The sequence below is a fragment of the Nesoenas mayeri genome, assembly GCF_963082525.1.
Source record: "Nesoenas mayeri genome assembly, chromosome: 6".
Classification (NCBI taxonomy): domain Eukaryota; kingdom Metazoa; phylum Chordata; class Aves; order Columbiformes; family Columbidae; genus Nesoenas; species Nesoenas mayeri.
Genome location: NC_137545.1, coordinates 13,379,837 through 13,400,015, shown reverse-complemented (window position 1 = coordinate 13,400,015; position 20,179 = coordinate 13,379,837). Strand labels below are relative to the sequence as shown.

The window sequence follows — 20,179 nt, the reverse complement described above, 5'->3', positions numbered from 1 at the left end:
TTCCCAAGGCAGCTTGTTCCTCCTTCCACTGGGCAAGGGGGTGCTTTTTTGGGATGATCCACATCCTCTGGTGGTCAGTGCTGTAAACAGGCATATTTTGGTGCAATTAAGAATAACCTGCCAGACTGCAACCTCCAGTGGAACCCACAGCAGGGAGGATGCAGTTGTATGGAGATAGCACTGCCAAAGGATGTGCTGGGAGAAAAGCACAGCCTGTGAGGGAAAGCACAGGACTGGCCTCAATGGGTTTGAGATGGGGAAAAATGTGAAATCCTCCTAACACTCATGGTGGGTGGGAATCCAATGAACCTCCTGAAGCCACCAGAGCAGGTGCTGTGGTGTATCTTGATCTCTTCAGATGCGAATCCTAGTCACAAAGTAGGGAGCAAAAATAACTCAAAGCTTGTTTGTTTCAACACTTTATTAAACAGTGCTTCACTCGTAAGTTGTATACCAGGCCCTGACAATCCCCTGATCAGTGTACAAATGCTGGGATATGATGCTGCCGTGACACCAGGCTGCAAGAGCTATCTCCTTTATAGAAGCAGTGCCCAGGAGAAACCCAGGCTCAGAGCAGTGTCCCTACCCTGCCATCACACCAGCCAAGCTGGGAGGTAACTTACAACAGGTCTCTGTACTAGAGGATCCCACCCTAAACTATCTGATTAGTCAAATCCTGTTTCTTCCTTTCCAGTCACCCAGGGAGTTCATGGTCTTCAGGCCCCAAGAATGACAGGGGACCACAGCTGAGTCTGTTTGAGCTTGAGGCTTCTGATAGTGATGTCCAGCCCAAAGCAGATGAGCTCCTCTTTGCTTCAAGCTTTCTTTTGATGAACTTCCAGAAACATGTGATGGCAGCAGGAGGCTGCACTTTGAAGAAACAGGTGGCCTTCTAGGAATGGTTTCTACTCCTTGCTAGAGCAACCCATCCAAGAGATTCTTGAGGGCCTGTCTATGCTGCTGTGGTTGGCTGTCTTGTGTTCAGGCACGTGTGAGCTCACTGTGTTAGTGTGCTGGGTTTGGTCCTGCTTCACTACAGCTGGTGCACGAGCGTGCAGGCTTGCAGGTTGCCCACACTGCCCTGGAGCTGCTCACTCACCTGCTCTTAGGTGGCCTGAGGGACTCGGCAGTTGTGTCCTTAAATTTAGATCAAAACCCATGTTCACCCTTGTGCAGGCTGAGGAGCTGCCCTCAAACAGCACTAAGTGGTGCGGCTGCATCAGTACCTGTCTGTGCGCTCGGTGTTTAGCTCACACTCAGTGCTAAGAAAGTGGTTCACAGGATCAGGTCCCTAATTGCTGTAACTTAGTGTAGAATCAGCTAAAGACAGAAAAGCAGACTTACCCCTTGTGAGTATCTGGTCTGCTTGACAGGCCAAAGCTATTTAGCCTAGGGCAGATCTTCCAGTTGGGTAGATGTGTAGTTGCATGTCAAACTACAACAAGCAGTAACAAGGTAAACAAGTGACTCCAATTATCCAGGTTCAGGAAAGCTTATAAAACAAACCATCTAAACAACTGCTATACAGGTATTAGGTTAAATACTGACAGAACTCAGTGGAATATGTTTCTTTTCCCATGCTGCTGCTTGTGGGTCTGGCACCACCTACCACCTAAAATATGCATACACAATTTTAAGTAAAGACTGCAAAATAAACTTTGAAAGCTAAACAGAAGAGACCACACCAGCTAGTGTGCTTAGCTCCCTTTTAGAATGGAGTTTTCCATTAGATGATCAATGGACTTTTGCAAGGTTTAGCATAAGACAGCAAATAAGCACAAAAGCTAGTGGATTATTTGTCTGTCACTGGAAAAAGTGCAAAAAAAGAACTATGTATAGTCTTTCCCTTTAATGATACGTAGAAATTCAGGACAACACTTTGGCATGTCAGTTCCAGCTGTGCCACTTGCAATCTGACATAAAAAAACATATATAAAGACTCCTCAGTCCATCACATTTGCTTCATGTGCAGCAGCCCAGCTACTAAGCTGCTTATTCCCTCAGTGCTCAGAAAGAGGCAGGGCAATAGTCTCAATTTTTCATCTTTTGTTTTCCAAAAGCAACTAATTTGCTGCAACTGCCTGTCAGCACAACAAAAAAATAGCTGAAATTACGTTTGATAGAAAGCTTTCTCCCAGGAAATGTGATACAGAAAATAGCAAAACTATAGCCAACAAAATACTGTACATTTTCTCCCTGCTCCTACCTGCAGCCCTGCGTTTTTAGAAGATACCAGCAAATCTGTGTTCTATCTTTTAAATTGAAACAATGCAATGAGATGGCTAGAAATATTAGAGAACTCAGCATGCCCTCAGAAGGATGGATTTACATTCAGTTAGGTGAACAACAATGAGTTGGAAGAGGGAGAAAGCAACTTCGAACTGCTTTTCCAAGTGCAGAAGGATTCAGGCAGGAAACTGCCAAGCTCAGATTTAGAGTTCAAATGCAGGAAACCTGGCTTTGGTTGGCACCAGCAGGTCAGCAAGAAAGTAAATTGTTCCAGCCATTCCTGAGGGTAAGAAAACAAAACATCCTTCAGTGAGATTCCCTTTGGGCACCTATTTTATCAGTTATCCAGAGGGTGAGCGAGTTATGAAGTCAGAAGAAAGGAAAACATTTTTAGAAGCACCTAAATATTTCCAGGGTCCTAACCCAGGCTTCCCAAGTGACTTAGTTACTTCAGTGGGCATTTTGAAGTTCACCAAATGTTGAAAAGCACCTTGGAAAATATGATGGGTCTTCCCATGCTCCAGCTTCCTCCCTTCTGCTTTACTGTCTGCAGGTTTAACAATCCGAATATCTTTGCCAAACTTTGGACAAACTTTGGACCCTGAGACATTGCTGCCTCAGGTCCTCACTGATATAACTGCCCTTGTTCCTTGGCCTGCAGCAAAGCTGGGGAGATGCACATTAGCTGAGGAACCAGCAGATGTTGGAGGAGTTGTTAGCAGGAGCCACAAAATGCCACAAGAGCCAACATGGCCTACAAAAGCAGCCCTGTTGGTTCCTCACTCACCTTTGGAATGGAACTAGAAAAGCCCATGGAGGACTTTAATACTTAAAAATGCACAGAAAAGAGACTGTCTGAGAAGCCAGGCTACAAATTATCATAAGGTAGAATTTGGCCTGTATGCATTAAAGAATTCCCCTTGAGGCCTGTGTGCACAATCTGTATGGGAGGTCTAAGAGGACAAGGTGCTCCAGCTAAGGCATTAGCCTGTACTACAAGACTGCTTCTGGGCAAGGGTTGAAACAGTGAACACCATTCCCTTTCCATCCTCTACACTGAGTTCTGCAGAGACTTCAGTGGAGTGTGTATATGGCTTTCCTTGGTGCTGGACTAGCACAGATCCATAAGCAAAACACAAATATAGGGATGGAGGTTACCTTCAAAGAGAGAGAATGGTGTGTCTGGAGTCCGGCACCCATGTTGACCATAGCTTAAACACCACTCTGCAAACTGAGAAAAGAACAAAAAAAATATTCAAATTTTATTAAGGATGGATCTTAAAAAAAAAAAATAAAAATAAAAAATACCACCCTCATCCTCACATTATCCCTTGCAGAGCAAGGCTTCTGCAGGATATTCCTTCTGTACAGGCTGTCAGACAGTGACTATGCTGCTGAACAGACTATTCTAGACTAGATCTGGATGTGTCTCTGCCACACTAGAAATTAGGTTTCAAAGACAAAGGTAGTGAGGTAAAGGGCAGAAGTGAGTAGTTTCCCCTCCCTTCCTTAAGCAGGCTCTCACCTTGCAGGCCCTGTACAGGTACTTCATGTTCTGGGTGAGGTTGTACAGTGCTAGGAAGCCGTAAGCATTGCCAGCTGTCCCGTGGCACAGCCCATAGCCCTTCTTCAGTAGCCCATACTGCCAGATCACTTCTGCACACTGCAGGGCATCATCTAGGTACTGCTGTTCCCCAAAGACCTGCAGAAACAAGAAACAGTCCTTCTTGTTGAGGCAATTTCCTCCACACAAAGAGCATCCCTGTGTGAGTGAAGAGGCTTGGGTTCACTAGTTTCCCTCCTACTGAAGCGTTAATGCTGTGACTTTGCTGTCTACTTTAAAGGAGGATGTTTTTGAAATGATGAATGGGGCTGTGTGACTGTTACTTTCCATGCAACTAGTTGTCACCATCAGTCACCTGCAACAGGACACTCTCACAGCTGACACGTATTTTCAGAAATAATTTTTTACAAGACTAATTTCTGCTTCGGTTAGTGGTCCCTGTGGGGTGATTTCATTGTGACAAGCCATCCTACTCTCAGGCAGGAGAAGTCTCAACAGAGTCTTCTCCATGATGAAGTTCCATGTTTGGGGGTCCCAAAGGATCTTTGCAAGGTTTCTGGTACCTTGTAGGCCTGGACAAGCATGTAGATAACACCTGGTGCCCCATGGCACCAGTGGACGAGTAGGTCTCTCCTGTCCTCGATGCATGGAGGGTAATTGCCAGATGGGAACTTGAGCTGGCAGACGTAGTCCACACTGGGTTTGACTGTGTTGTGCAGTTTTACTTGGCTCACTCCAAGGTCAGGCTATGAGAGAGAAAACATTAGATTAGGGAGAACTGCCATTCTGTCTCTCCCTAAGGAGCTCAAGATCGGCCTGAAAGGCAAAACCAGAACCAACTGTGGCCATGTTCCCTCTTGCTCCTTGTAAATCAAGTTGTCATTTTGGTTCAGGCTTTCACACGTTACAAATATCCACTTGGCCCCAGGGTGCTCTGCCCTTTGGTAGGGACTTATTTCCAGTCATACCCTTGTATCCCCAGAAACAAAGGCTGTCCCTAGTATGTCACCAGGTCCTCTACGCAAGAAAGCTTTCTGCTGCTTTTCCTGAAGATGAGTAGGAATAGTTTCTGGTACCCAGAGCTGGAGTAAAGAAATAAACTGTAAAACCAGCACTAAAGATTACTACCAGGAATGATTCCTAGCACCTAGAGCATGTCCACTCCGAGCTGCTTGGCCAGCCCCACTGGTGGGCTATGCTGCTGCATGTTCACAGATGTTTCTGGGTAACTGCAAGGGGTGACTTCACCACTGACCTCTGACAGAACCAAGGGAGTGGCTTCAGTGTTCCCTTCCAGTGACACTCTCCACATGAAATCTGTGCAGTTCTGACTTCCCACAGCAGACCGCAATGAGGACTCTAATCTAAGGATCACACTGTTCCCAGGTTGATAACTTCAAAATTAAAAACCAATACTTGTGCTGTAAAACCATTAGAGAGAAAAGTCGAATGTCTGCCTGTCCATGTTTCCCTTGTTTACTTCCCCCAAGGCTTTTTGTGCATCATGCTTGGCTAATCCAGGTTCCTCATAGTTCATACAGCAGAGAAGCATGAAGCCCATGCAGTATTTTATGGGAGACTTCACTTAAAATTCTTGAAAACACCAGCTTGGGAACAAGCTTGGGGACTTAGTGCAAATTTGGGCTCACGGCATGCTGCTATCTCCCTGCTCCCAACTAACTGTTCTGCACTCCAGGGCAATAATCACATCCTTCTCTTGCCAAATCTCCTGCTTAAAGAACATCAACAATCCCTTCTTCTCTGAGCCACATAAGAGGGTTATATTCACAGGAATTCTGCTTATCCTGTATATGGGCTTGAACTTTGAGACTGCTGAAGGAAAGCTCAAATACTTGAATCCTGGAGGCTTTTTTTACACATCTTGAGAGTCAGGTCTAATAAAGTTATCACCTATTTCTATGAATCTTGCTTTGTTAAAATAATTCGTGGTGTTCAGCAGGTGCCCTTAGTGCTTTGAAAATGTAATGTTATTTACTGTTGTTACTGTTGCCTTAATCACTATAAATTTATTTACAAAGTAACCCACATAGGGGAATTATCACCCTTATTTCAGAGCTGGGGAAGCAAAGATTCCCAGAGCTCCAGGGAGTTGTGCAAAATTGTGAGAAAGCACCAACTCAAAGGAGCACTGCAGCTCCTCATCTCTTATCTTGCCCTCCCTGCTTCAGGCACTATAGAATTCAGCTGCTTTATCAAAGGTCCCATTTCTTTAACATTTAGATGTAAGCCCTGATTTGGAAACAAAGATTTCCCACTATGAACACAATCCCTTTCACCATGTTTTTCTTACAGAGATCCTCATTTGGTAATGACCCAAGATTGCTCTGAGTGTCTAGCTAAAAAAATGTAGGAAGCTCAGAGATAACAACAAATGAGAATACTTTATGGGCCATTAACACAAGAGGGGGAAGCTCAGATCCAGCTGACCTACAGGGCTTCATTATGTGGAACTGCTGGTCTAACGCAGACCACACTTCCCTACTGATCGCCACAGAAGTGGGAAATACAATCTCACAGATTTAGAAAAAACCTTTAGAAGTAAGGATGTGTGATCAAACCCAGGAGTAAGTCTATCAGACAAGGGTTCTTGCCCAGTTTGACATCACCACAAGCCAATTTAAATGCTCCTCCTTGTTGAAAGAAATGTGAGAACAGCTGGTAAAGGCCCCTCCCCTCCAGCGCCTCTTACCTGCATGAGATAGTAGTAAATCCCAGCCAAACCATGGGCTGCCCCTACGTAGTACTCTTGGTACCACTCGTACATCAGCGGGCTCTTTTCTGTAAAGTTCCTCCTTTTGGCCAAGCTCTCTCCTGAGGCTACAACAGCTTCACAGACCTGTGGATGGGAACAGATGCAGGTGAGGGAAATGCTGCTGTCTTGGATACAGAACAGTGAGCACTCTGGTACAGAACAAAAGAGTTATTTTTCTGCTCAAGCAGAGGGAAGACTGTGGGTGAGGGAGTGAAATGTACACCAGGTCAGCACGGCCGACGGTTTTGTATGGATGGTGAGGGAGTGTGTGGTGCTCTGTCCCTTTGGAAGAAGTGCAGCAGGGATACTGTGATGTGATTTCTCCCTTGTTGCCAGAGTTCTTTACATCTAGCACTGATTTTTACCTGCCTGAGGATAAGCTGCACGGGAAGAGACGGCTAAAGAAATCAGCAGAAGCCACAGTACCTGTTGAATGAGACTTTGAGGGATCTTTTCCTTTCCCAAGTGCTTGTTCACAAATAGCAGTGCATAGAGATAGCCCATGCGCCCATACAGCAGTTCATCTGGCACTCGTGAGTCGAGCTTGTGTAGATGGAGCAAACTACAAAGAAAAGTTCACATGGGAGAGATTAGGTGACACTCAAAACCATGTAAACAAGCAGTGAGACTGGAGTTCAAAAACATGGTTTGTTCCTTCATGCTGCCCGTGCCCTGGGAGATGTCAAGCCAGTCTCTGGGTCTCAGCCTTCCAGCTATGCAGGGAGGAGAATCGCTCTTTCCTTCTTTTTGTTTGGGTTATTGCTTTAGTCTGCTCAGCTCTTTACAATGCAGTCATACTGTGTGCTTGTTTTTTAGAGCACCAGCTCTGGGAAAGCTACTTGTGGGGAAACCTGGGCTATAGGAAACTGCTGACTGCTCAGGAAAGCCTACACACTGTTGCCTCTCTGTGATGCTGTTGGCAAGGCAGACCCTCTGCCAAAAATGACTATTTTCAAGCTTAAGTGGTATCTGTTTAACTTGGCTGCTCAAGGAATGCTAGAAAGTCAAACTAGTGTTGATGTTATGTGGAAAAATCTCACCCTTTATTCTCAGAAGTCCTAACAGAAAAGCTCCTCTCCTTCCATGCCTCCTAGTGGCCAGGGCTATGCTGTCAGTGAAGAAAGAGGTGCCTCCATGAGCTAAAAATCTAGATAAGAGGTGGCATGAATCAGCTGGAAATGTTGTTTAACATCAAGCCTCTGCAGCACATATAAGAAATCTTCTCCAGGGAGAGCTGAGCAGTAGTGAGGACAGCTCAGCAGAGCCTAAGTGCTGTGGGGCTGACTGTGGTGCAACCCCACACTAGGGACAGTTTGGCTGGCACCAGGCTTTAGCTCACAACTGCCATTTTTCTATTATCACAATGCAAGATTGGTGATATTCCTGTAATGCTAACAGAGACTGACAGCTCTTCACACTGGTGATTTGTAGCCCAGTTCACTCTCGATGCAATTTTTCCTTTGTTTTGCCTCTCATCACACTTCCAACAAGGCTGGATATCTTTCCCTGTCAGAGCACGAGGCAGGGATGTGACTGGTTTTGGCTTTATTTTTCCATTCACCCCTGAGACAACAGTGAGAAAAATGCCATCACTTTTAAAATACCAGCATAAGTGGCTTCACAGCTGTTCCCTCAGCTGTTTCCTGCTGTGGCTGCAGCAAGGAGAAGGCTGAGGAACCAGGCAGGAGAACTGTGTGTGTGCAGGGCTTCCCTGTCACAGCAGCGAGAGGAACAGAAAAGGTGCCTTGGCAGCCTTTGCTCCTGGGCACGGCAATGTGTTGCAAAGACAAGAAGCAACCAAATGTCCAGAGTGCCCTCAAAGCACAGAGAGGATGCTGGGCTGTGACTGCCCACGGCAGGAAACTTTCCCTTGGCACTGGACTCAAAGAGAGCAGGGATATTGAAGGAGAAAGGAGAGCGCAGTGTCTCAAGGTCCTGTCTCCTCACGTACCACTTGAGATGTGCGTTGCTCCACAGGGCAGATTTTTTGCAGATTAAACCCAAGAGACAGACTTTGCATCCAAGAGTAGGAGTAAGCAGAGGTCCCTCTCTCAGCTGCCTGGGCTGAAAGGAAAGCCCTGCTGCCTCCCCGTGTCCCCTGTCCAAGGAAGGCAGATGAAGAGGAGGGTTTTTCCAGGGAGGAAAAGAGTGTTTTGACAGAGGGGCTCTGCCCAGCACCGCTGGCCACAAGGGATGCTGGCTGGTGGTGCTATTTTCCTCCAAAATGCCAGGGCATTGTCAGGTGCCATAGAGGAATGGATGGGTGGATAAACAGTAATACCCACAGCACGGATCTTCTGAGGTCTGGATGTGAAATCTTCTTTTCATGGGAAAATCTGGAGCAGCTGGAGCTACTATTCCTGCTCCTTACACATTATTGCTTCTGCCTCTAGCTGCTCTCTCAGTCCGGATAATGAGGGGAGGAAGCCTGCCAGCGGTTTCTGTGGTGTTAGAGGTGTGGGGCAGAGCTGCATGGCATGGCAGCAGCAGATGCCTGCGATGCTGCTGGACTGATTGCACGCAGAATGCATTTCTCAAGTGCAAGGGGATAAATGAAAGGGAAGAGCCACTTCTGCCCACATATCACCTATTACCTCAACTGTCAAAAATCAGTAGTTTCTGGGCAGAGGGAGAGCAAGGCAGCTTTAGAGCAAGATGGGATGTTTGTATGCCACTGGCTCTAATTGCAAACCTTTGAACTTCTGAATTGGTGGGAGATGGCAGGGACAAGAAGACTCCTGGAACATGGCTCAGATTTTCACAGCCCCTTGGAAAACGGGCTAGCCTAGAAGTATAGTCTTGCCAGAGCAAAAAAGCACGTTTGTTGGTCATGAACTCATTTAGGCAAGAGCAAGGAGCTAACAAAAAAAGCAAGCTTCTGTCTCGTCCGCTGCAGATAAAACCTGGCTGATGGATTCTCTCCTCGGGCTCTGTAAAGATGAGGTGTTTTAAAAGACAGAGAACAAAACGGAGAGAAGCCCTCCTTCTCCACAGCTGTACTAGAAGTGCACTTCCTATGCACTTGCACTGCATAACTTAGCAACTGTTCTGTAACAGCACACTCAAAACTAACTTAAGAGTTTCGATTAAAGGGGCTATTTCTCAAATAAATACTCTCTTTTTAAAGATGCCATGGGAACTGGTGGCAGAGTAAGGACAGTATAACTGTTTCTTCAAGAAAGCCACATTTTTCTTCTTTCCTCCTCTCAGATATATGAAGAAACCAATTTCCAAGGCTCTGCCTTTAGTGTACCATTAGATGGCAGTGCAGAATTAATCACGAGTTTCCATTCTGCCACAAGACTGTAGGCAGAACAGGAGGGATCTAGGGAGGGGAGAGCTACACAAAGAAAACATGAATTAGGGATTTTTCACAATTAGGGGCTTATGTATTGACTACACCTGGCCAGTACTGTTTGACAGATTAGTTCTCTTTTTGTTAGCAAATATATTAATCACAGTGAGATTCACCACTTTGACACAGTATTAAGCAAAACCTAAACGACAGATTATTTCAAAAATAAAGAACAGAGTTCTATCCTCAGACTGACTGCATCCACATAAAAAAGAAGCTATTCTTAGTTAAGGCAGGGGAACTTGGTGTCCAAACCATACAGGCACCTCTGATTCCCACCCATGGCTTTTTTAATGGATATTTTGCATCACTTGCCTGTGGCTGTTTAAGGGCACTCAATGTTGTTCTGAAGCGTCAGGGGTTTCATCTCGGTTTTGTGCTGACCATGCGTAAACGGAAACTCTTTACAGGGCCATTTCTCACCTCCTCAAAACTGATCTCCCTTAAGCAAGAAAAGCTCACAACTGCATCTCCTTGACTTTCTTTCTTCCTCTGCCATATGCTGATCTGACTGCAGGACTGCTTGTTTGTCCTTTCCTTAAGTACTCAACAAAAATACATTTGAAAACAGTTGAGGATAGGCAGGAAATAGAAATATATGAATCATAACCAGCTGCACTCAGCAGTTGAAAGGGATGCTGTCAATCTTAGGTTTAAGTCAAAGTCAACTAACAAATAGCAAGTGTAAGCAAATGACAAAATCTAATTAGCCTGCCACATTTATCTTTTTCATCAAAATGGCTGTAAAACTAAGTTTAAGGGTTCTGAAAAAATACCAAAACCTGCCTTCTTTTTTTTTTTTAATTTTGGTATGTTTTTTCTTCCTGTGTTTATTGGAATTATTGTTAAGATGGCAACACCAGCTGGCAAGCTATCAGGCAAGCGTGTTTGTCCCAAAGCTAGCTCATTCCCCGGGGCAGAACAAGTTTGTGCTGCCTTGCTAAGTTACTGGATTCTCTCTCACGTAAGACTGCAACAAAATGTATTCAGGCTTGTCAGAGCGTGCCCGGTACAAGCCCAGACCAGCACCACAAGCAAGAGGAACCTTAGTTCAAAGACACAACCAAGCGTTTTACCGAGTGATGCAGTCCTTCGATTCCTTCTGGTTCTGCAGTTTGTGGTAGACGACAGCAGCCACTGCCAGGGGCCCGGCATCTCCGCACAAGAATGTGATGGATCGTTTTGTCAGACAGCTCAGGCTTTTCCTCACGTACTCATGGGCCACCTGAAGGTAGGCTGGGTCTCCATACACATCATGCAGGTGCAAATACAGCAAAGCAATGCCTGCAAAAGGAACATAAAGGTTGCACCCACCAGAAAAGTTGGCTCTCCCTGCTATGCACCCTGGCTGTTGTAACAAATCTAAAAGCCTGGCCCTCAGCCTCATCTGAGGCATAAGGCACCTCGACAGGCTTCTCAGGCACATCCAGGGACATAACCCATAGCTGCAGCATCCACAGCTTTTTTTCCTGCTTTTCAACCTCCTTGTACCTGATGCTGCTCGAGAGTGTATTGCAGGTCATGACAAACAGCAGTGTCTCACCCAGGAGGTGCTGGAGGATACATGAGTTACATACAATTTTAGCAGCAAGGAGTAAAAGATAAGACCTACACAAATCCACCGAAATCTATTAAGTGTACCTGGGACTGCTGCTAAACAGTGGAGGGGAAAAAAAAAAGGTCCTCTCTGGACAAGACAGTATTTGTGGCAGAGCAGTGATGAGTTGTTACCCTATCTCAATTATTTTTTCCCATGCCAGGAAGTAAAGTGCTGGTCACTTAGCTTGGAATGGATTTTTTTATAAAAGTGGCACATCACCAGCACTAATGAGCAGCACCCTTAAACATCTTATTTGGCTTTTTTTTCTTTCCTCCCTCCCACTCGGCAGCACCAGAGAGGTTGTTGCAGCTCCGCAGACATCATCGCCTGCTGCTGAGCAGGTCCCGAACCCTACAGCAAGCACTAGTGCATCCTAGAAAAGAAAGGAGATGCCTGACCCTCCTCTGCAGCACATCACTCATGAAATCAGCCCTTGTCTGAAACAGAAACAGCTGCCTGAAATGCTGGAAAAGGCTGCATGGTCCTCCCAGGAGGTTTTCAATGGGCTGGTCAGCTATAGAAACAACTCCACTACTGAGAAATCACATCAATTGCTGTCCTTTGCCTCTGTCTGCCCTGTGTTCATCCAGCTCTTGAAGCTTTCAGTAGGTAACCGAGGAGTCCTCAATAAGTCTGTGTCTGGAAGGTCTGCCACATTTGAACCACCCTTCTGATCTGGAAGGCATCTTCGAACATACACTGAAGAAAGCTACTGGCCTACACCACTTTGAGAAAAGCCTATTTCTCTCCTTACCAGTAACCATTTTGAAAAAGACTCAGCTTCTGTGTTTAAACCTAAATTAATAGAGCCAATCTCTACAGATGTCGATGTGGTAAGGTGAGGAAGGACAAGCATGCTGCAAAATTACTTTCCATGGTACTGAGGACAAATCTAAATTTAGATCGTTTTCTCATTTTGCATGGGTAATCTCCAAAGCTTCATGCTACAGGCAGTTCAATTCCACACGTATATTAAGGGCAAATTTCCATTTCCTGCTGAAGCTAATAACCTTGTCCTCTCTCTAAGCAGTTCAGTATTTCCAGAGAGAGCTCAGATGTACGGTGCCATCACTCAAGTCTATAAGGATGTGGATATGAAGCTCTTCTTTAAAGGGGAACCTTCCTCTTTCAGCTAGCAAATGTCAAGTGACTCTCCTTGACTTATTTAACACCTAGCACAGCTTCTAGACTTTAATAGGCCTGATAGCTGTCTGAGCACAACTTGCACTCTTGACTTATCTGCTTTAATATACAACTTTTTGCTTTGTAAGTACCTTCTATTCCCACTGTCGTCATATGACCCTAATTATGTACATAACTACCATGCTAAGACCACTACTAGGACTGAATTCTTAGAAAGTACATATTTCAGCATTGTTTTTCTCTGACTTCGTTGCCTCTCTTTTAAAACATTTGTTTCACCCTTTCCTCCCTGGCCCAAGCACCTTTGGAAAAGTCTCCAAAAAAACCACTGATCTATACTAAAAGATGAAAGGGATGAGTTGCTTCCCCAAATCATTCATTTTTCTTTATTTTTCTTTTTTTAGACTCAAAGGCCCTTACAAACTGAACGTAAAGCTGATTTTCTCAATTCATTCCTCAAGGAATTCATACTGCTGAGCTGATGAGAAGGGCACAGTGCAGTGCAGCCTTCAGCCCCCGGCTTGCTCTGTTGCTATCTGTGAGCCCACATGTATGGAAGGCCAGCAGAGGAGGGCAGGCCCACGCACAGATGTTTACAGATGTACATAGAGGGACATAAACTGCAGTCACCTGTGTGCCAAGGTGTTGACAGCACATTTCAGAGGCAGTGCCCTCTCTGGTGTGCAGGAAGCCAAAACACTGGAGTGTTAATGCCTGGAACGGTTGCTCACGGCAGGGAATCAGGAGGCAAAAATCACTTCTGCATGTCTCTCACAAAGCCTCTTTATTTAACATCATCAGTAGGACAGTAAACAACATCTGTCTGCTCTTGCTGTCCTGTATGACCAGTATTGTAGATGCAGAGGAGTGCTTTACATTAGAGACTGTGGGGGACAGAGGAGGAGACTTAAATTTACATAGTAGAAGTGGAATGGTTTGTGCCAATGGCCCTGACTTTAGCAACCATTGCTTTCAACAGAGCGGACATCACTAGAGATACCAGAAAAGTTCTTGATTGATAGCTAAAGCCCTGCAGCAGGCTGAAGGAATCTCTCATCCATATAACCATTCTGCTGACCAAAGAGAAGTAAAGCTGTGCCTCAGCTTCCCTGCAAGTTTAGACTTGTTCTGGATGTTGGATTGCACTACCATTGCAAACAGTTCCACTGGTGGGAGAAGAGCAGTAGTGAGACAAAGCTTCACAAAGGACAGTAGGTTGCCACAAAAGGACGTTTCTTGACCTAACTAGGACCAGTTCCAAAACTGCCATCTACAGTAATAAAGAGCTCAGAGATCTTGCGTCATCCAGGGAAGTAAGTCAGCACCCTCAAAGCACGATGTCAAACACAGAGGGAAGAAGTGGAAACGTATCTCTGCACACAGTGATGAAGCCTGATTGTTTCTAGTGAGAAACCTGATGTCATTTTAATGTGTTAGGCCTGGGGTAAAAGTTATGGAGGGGTTGGCATAGCTTTATAGCCCAGCTCAAAGGATAATAAGCATTATTTCTGGTGCAGATGCATGGGATGTTATCTTGTGCTCATAAATGTGTGCCAAAGCCATGCTGAATGGGATAGTAAGACATCTCCAGAGGGATGTATCACCCCATTTCAGAACTGTCTGCGGAGCCACAGGTGTGTTTTACTACCGCTTGCAGCTTGCCTTCCTAGTGCATTGTGGTACATGGGGCACTTCTTAGGATGCCTCAGCTTCTCCAGCCCTAACACCTGGGTAACAAAGCAGTTTCTGTAAAACTTTTTACAAAAGCAGCTTCTCTTCCTTCCCTCCCCCTCAAAAAAAACCCCAAACAAAAAAAACCAGCCCAGCCCAACCCAAAACTATCTATTACCTCACCACAGAATCCTGCAATAGGTTAGGTTAGGTTAGAAGAGATCCACAGAGGTGATTTGATCCAACCCTCTGAAAGTGAGGTCAAGTTCAAATTTCATAGAATAGAATCATTTTGGTTGGAAGAGACCTTCAGGATCATCAACTCCAACCATAACCTAACCTAACTCTAGCACTAACCTATGTCCCCAAGAACCTTGTCTAAACGCCTTTTAAACACCTCCAGGGATGGTGACACCACCACTGCCCTGGGCAGCCTGTTCCAATGCTTCACAACCCTTTCCGTGAAGAATTTTTTCCTAATATCCAATCTGAACCTCCCCTGGCGCAACTTGAGGCCATTTCCTCTTGTCCTATCACTTGCTACTTGGCAGAAGAGACCAACCCCCTCCATGCTACAAGCTCCTTTCAGATAGTTGTAGACAGCAAAAAGGTCTCCCCTCAGCCTCCTTTTCTCCAGGCTGAACCCCCCAGTTCCCTCAGCCCCTCCCATCAGACTTGTGCTCCAGACCCCTGAACCAGCTTCGTTGCCTGCTCTGCACTCTCTCCAGTATTTCAATGTCCTCCTTATGACAAGTGGCCCAAAACTGAACACAGGATTCAAGGTGTAGCCTCACTAGCACCAAGTACAGTGGCACAATCACTTCTCTAGTCCTACTGGCCCCATTATTCCTGATACAAGCCAGGATGCTGTTGGCCTTTTTGGCCACCTGGGCACGCTGCTGGCTCATGTTCAGCCAGCTGTCAATCCACACCCCCAGATCCTTCTCTGCCAGGCAGCTTTCCAGCTATTCTTCTCCGAGCCTGTAGCGCTGCCTGGGGTCATTGTGACCCAAGTGCAGGACCCAGCACTTGGCCTTGTTAAACCTCATACAATTGGTCTCAGCCTTACGATCCAGCCGGTCCAGATCCCGCTGTATGGCCATCCTACCCTCCAGCAGATCAACACTCCTACCCAATTTGGTGTCATCTGCAAATTTACTAAGGGTGCGCTCAATCCCCTCATCCAGATCATTGATAAAGAGATTAAACATAACTGACCCAAATACTGAGCCCCGGGGAACACCACTTGTGACCCTCTGCCAACTGGATTTGGCTCAGTTCACCACAACTCTTCGGGCCTGGCCATTTTCCATTAGTCTGAGCCTTGTCCAGTCAAATACTATCTCCAAGAATGCAGACTTTGCAAAAACTACCCACCGAGCACTTAGCAGCAATGTGGTTTATGTGGGTGACACAAGGCACTCTGTTCTTTCGCATCAAATGCAGCCTCACTGCCTCTTATTCCTTAGCGATTATCTGAGGATTTCTGCTTTCTTGAACAGAACTCTCTTAAGGAGATGCAAGTTCTCGTGTTCTGAGGTTAAAACTAAGATACTGCACTAAAGTGAATGAAAGGTGTTTTTCCAGCAGCTTTTCTGAACCGGTATGGTCAGAATTTCCACCCATTCTTAAATGGCTTTTCTTTCATCTGGCATGTCTTTTGAAGAGTCCTTTCAAAAGGCAACTCAGCCATGCTCCTCATCTCCACTCGCCAACGGGCCAGCCAAAAGCTGTGGCTGGGGCAGGCCAGCTGGATTCACCACTCTGTTTCGGAGGCCCCTGAGCTCTGAAAGCCACAACTATGATGTTGCTGGAGAAGGGAATGCTCACATGGGCAGCACTTTGGAGTCTTTGGAGCACAGCCTCTTGCACTATGAGAAATACCAATGCACACATATGTACTCTTTGGCATCCTTGTGCCAACCTGTTTGAAAATGGATGAGGCAGTTGTACTTCTGCCAGGATTTGAACTGCTTCGATTCAGAATTAGCTTACGGCAGTTTACCTTCCCTCAGTCAACGCTTTGATACCAGTGATTAAGACCACAAAAAGCTCTTACTAAACTGATTAAAAGACGAAACAGAACACAACAGCTGAGTCTGGTCCGTACCCAAGCACATACCAGGTGTTGCCTACAGGGCCCTGAACTCTACGAGGAACTGAATTAAACTGTAACAAGACAATTCAAATGAATTTTGAAGGCATTCAGCCGTACGCTGGATAATCTGGATCCAAAGCGTGTTTTCACTGCCTCTGAGCTGAAAATATAAATCCTTCCCTCCCTCTGCTCCAACCTCAGGTGCCAAGAAGTTGTGGCTTCCCTGGCACAAATGCAGGCCAGGGGACCAGGGCTCTGTCAAGTGTGGTGGGAAAGAAGCAGGCACTCAAGTAAAATGCCAGCATATGCTGTGTATTACTGAGTGTAACGTAACACACTCAAGTATGTTACATTTCACGCAGGGTTTGTGCTAAGAAAGCCACATTTCAAATCTCTCTTATTAGTGGCCACAAGAGTGCGGGTTGATTTCAGACTGCTGGGCAATGATTTACATGAGAAGATACTCAACAAGCCTTTTCTACACAAGCAATTAGAGGAAAAAAGCTGCTTTCTTGGCCCAATTAATTTTGTCTCTGGAAACCAGCACTGAATAAATTATTATAGCTAGGATTAGAAAAGAAGGGAGGGTGACAAAGACGCAGAGTAATATCTGCAAACTTTGCCGGCTGTGACCTGCAGGAAATATGTCCATGGGTTTCTTCTAATCCCATTAGCCAAGGCAAGAAGGTTGTGCGCCCAATGAGGAATGATCCCTGGGATGAAAGAGAAGAATCCCTCTTGAGAAACTCTCTTCCAAATAAAAGTGAGCTGAAATACATCCTGCCAGAGCTCTCACCCACTGTTTCACAACCGCAGCCACTTTCCAACATGAAGCCTCTTAAGGCCACCCGAAGAAAGGGAACACAGTCTCCAGGGAAAGGTGTTTACCTGCTCCCCACATTTCAGAGTATTCCTAACATCAGCTAATTGTCCTCTGGCTTTATCTCCTGAATTATTCTGGCCAGAGGTAGACTCTACCATCGTGCCAAGTAGCACCCTCATGACTGAAGCCCATCTTTATGTATGAAGTGCTCTTCATCTGAGGAGACCCCAGAGTAGGGTCACCCACACTGGAAAACTGAACCTGTCTCACGGGTGAAATCAGCCAGCACTGAACAAAAATGCATAAATTCACAGGCAGCAGAGTACTGCCAGGCTGCAGCTGATGAAATCAATATTCTCCCACGCTGGAATTTAATACTGGCATCATAGCATTTCTTATGAACTGCTCTAGGGTGCTCTCAGTGCCTGTCTACCTTACAAAAATCTTGAAGCAGGCATTTCTGGCACTGCTGTCATCAAGCTGCAGCGTTAGTTTCGCACCAACACAATAAACACCACTCTCCTAAGCAAACTGTTGGCATCATTTCCATAGCATCCAAGCACAAGCCAGACACACCCCAATTATAATGTATAAAGTTGCCATTCAGGATTGCAGTGTATTAAAAAAAAAAGGCAGCAGAAAAAAATCTTGCAGCAAGCGTGAGATAATTGCAAGTAGCCCAGGGTTTCTCCCTAGAGCCTGGCACAGCGCAGGAGAGCTGACAAAGCACACCGCAGTAGCCAAGGATGAGGCGGCAGAGAAAGGTGCGTCCTCCCCAGCTCCAGTGGGTAGGAACAGGGAGAAGAAGGCAGGGCATGTTCCCAAGGAAGGAAAAGCAGGCTGAAAACGCACAACAGGAGAAAGACAAGCTCCTGGCAGCTTTGCACACAAGAGTTAGTGTGAGGAAGGCTCCCATACTTCCTTATACTTACATTCGCATTTCTGCTCCTTCCAGCAGGTACTGGAGCAGAACTAGCCCTGGCTAAGTGGAGGGGTACTACCTGAGGAACAGGATGGACCAACCTGCCAATCAGACAATGTCAAAAGATAAAATTCAGCCCAAACAGAAAAGACAGATGTTACCTCAGGCTATAGGCTCACTGCTGCCACAGACAAGGACTCCTTGCAAGTAAATGACCTACCATGTGCATCTGCCTGCTTTATGGAGCAGTGGTTTACTTGTCACCATCCCCACCATGGCCAGATTTGGAGCTAGTCTATTCGATGGTTCCCATGTTTGCTCTCAAGCAGGTGCTGGCTTTTTTTTTTTTTGCATAAGTTTGGCACTATTAACCAAGAGAAGCCCAAATCCTGCCCTTCAACGCCATGGTCTTCCCTCTGAAGCTTGAAACCTGCTCTGAAAATGGGGAGTCCCAAGAAATCCCCTTATTTTAATGGATTAAAGCACACATGAGAAGCACCACTCCCAACATGGGTCTGCTATGATTGTTCAAACAGCCAAGAACGCCGGGGTCTGCCTTGGCCTGAGCTAGGAGACCGCTCTGTCCCTTCGGACCAGCCACCCTACCTGCCCAGCCAGTGTATGCCGTGCAGTCCTTTGGGTCAGCCGACCTGAGGCCCCCCTCCATCTGCTGGAGCAGCTCCCTGATCTTGTTATTCAGCCGCTGCGTGAACTCAGGGGTCAGCTGTGGAATAAAAAATAAAAAATAATAAAACAAACAAAAACCCACCACCACGAAACGTGAAGGAAACAGCGGCTGACAGATGGGGTCTTGGTAAGACCAGAGAGCGCACAACCTAGGGAACCGGGTGGTTTTTAACCGGACAGGTGTCTGCTATAAACGCTTGGGTACCGCAGCACCAGGCTGGCTCCTGGCTGCTTGGCTCGGCTCGGCGGCCCTTCCCGGGCCGCTGCAGCACGGAGCCGCCCCGGCGAGGGCCGTAACCGGGTAGGGGCCAGTGCCGCCCCGCCCGACCCCACTCACCCTCCCGGCGCCGTCGAAGTAGTTGGTGGCCAACGACTTGTCGTAGTCCGCATAGGGGTTACGGAGCGCCCGCTCCGCCATCATGGTGCTGGCGTCCCCGCTTCGCTCCGCTGCGACCCGCCCCCGTCCCGCCCCGCCCCGGAAGGGAGCGGGTGCCGGGCTACAGTCGGGCCGCGGCGTGCGGGTAAAGGCTGCTGGGGCTGGCTCCGTGATGCTTGCAGGCTTCGTGATGCTTGCAGGCTCCGTGGGGTTTAGAGGCTTTTTTCCGGTTGACTCTGCGGGAGCCCTGTAGGGTTCAGGGGTCCACTGCAGCAGGCTCGGTGGGGCTTAGGGGTCCATTGCAGCTGGTCCTGTCGCATTTAGGGAACACTGTAGGGGCCCGTTGTAGCTGGTTCTGTGTAGTTTAGGGAGCCCTGTGGGGTTTGGGGCCCCTTGTAGCTGGCACTGTGGGTTTAAGGGCCCCATGTGGCTGGCTCTGTGGCTTAGAGCCTCTTGCTTTGTTGGGTCTGGGGACACTGTGGGGTTTAGGGATCCTATGTGGCTGGACCTGTGGGGTTTAGGAGCCCTGCATGGTTTGGTTTGGCTGGTCCTGTGAGCTGTACAGACCCTTGAAGGTTTGGGGCCTCTTGCAGGATTTTGAGGTCCTGTGAGATGGGCACCATGCAGTCGCTCCTGTGGCTGGAGGGCCCATGGGTATGGTGTCCAGCTGCTGCAGGTAGTGGCAGAGGGTTGGTCCAAGGAGCTTGTGTTGAGTCATGCTCAGCAGCAGTAGCTCGTCACTTGGGTTGGGGCCAGGAATGAATGAGGGACAAGGGCTCTTCCTCGCTGTCCCCTGCTGAGCTGCTGAATCTCACTTGTGCTGGTTGAGCCATGTCCTTCTCGTGAATTTAGGGTAAGTGCCTGCAGCTCCTAAGCCTGAGCAGTGCTTTTCATCCCAAATGCCACGTAGCTGTGATGCCCTGGTGCTGGGGGTCATC

The 20,179-nt window shown here is 46.9% G+C and overlaps 1 protein-coding gene across 1 annotated transcript; it reads right to left on the bottom strand.

Moving 5' to 3' along the window:
• Positions 1-687: 687 nt before the first annotated feature.
• LANCL1 (LanC like glutathione S-transferase 1) lies at positions 688-19,505 on the bottom strand. The gene is made up of 9 exons (XM_080346337.1): positions 19,203-19,505; positions 18,785-18,902; positions 10,998-11,205; positions 6,993-7,128; positions 6,504-6,650; positions 4,357-4,539; positions 3,755-3,931; positions 3,388-3,460; positions 688-2,509 (listed from the first exon to the last, which is right to left on the bottom strand). Exons 1-9 carry the CDS (start codon positions 19,284-19,286, stop codon positions 2,433-2,435), a joined length of 1,203 nt encoding a protein of 400 aa, XP_080202463.1. The 5' UTR covers positions 19,287-19,505; the 3' UTR covers positions 688-2,432.
• Positions 19,506-20,179: the final 674 nt, after the last annotated feature.

Bases quoted from the DNA above. Each gene is read 5' to 3' on its own strand.
- LANCL1 (XM_080346337.1), bottom strand. From the start codon at position 19,286: ATGATGGCGGAGCGGGCGCTCCGTAACCCCTATGCGGACTACGACAAG. The intron at 11,206-18,784 runs GTAGGGTGGCTG...TTCCTTTTGCAG, and splicing joins GGCATACACTGGCTGGGCAG to GCATTGCTTTGCTGTATTTG. The intron at 3,932-4,356 runs GTACCAGAAACC...TTGTTTCTGCAG, and splicing joins TGCTTGTCCAGGCCTACAAG to GTCTTTGGGGAACAGCAGTA.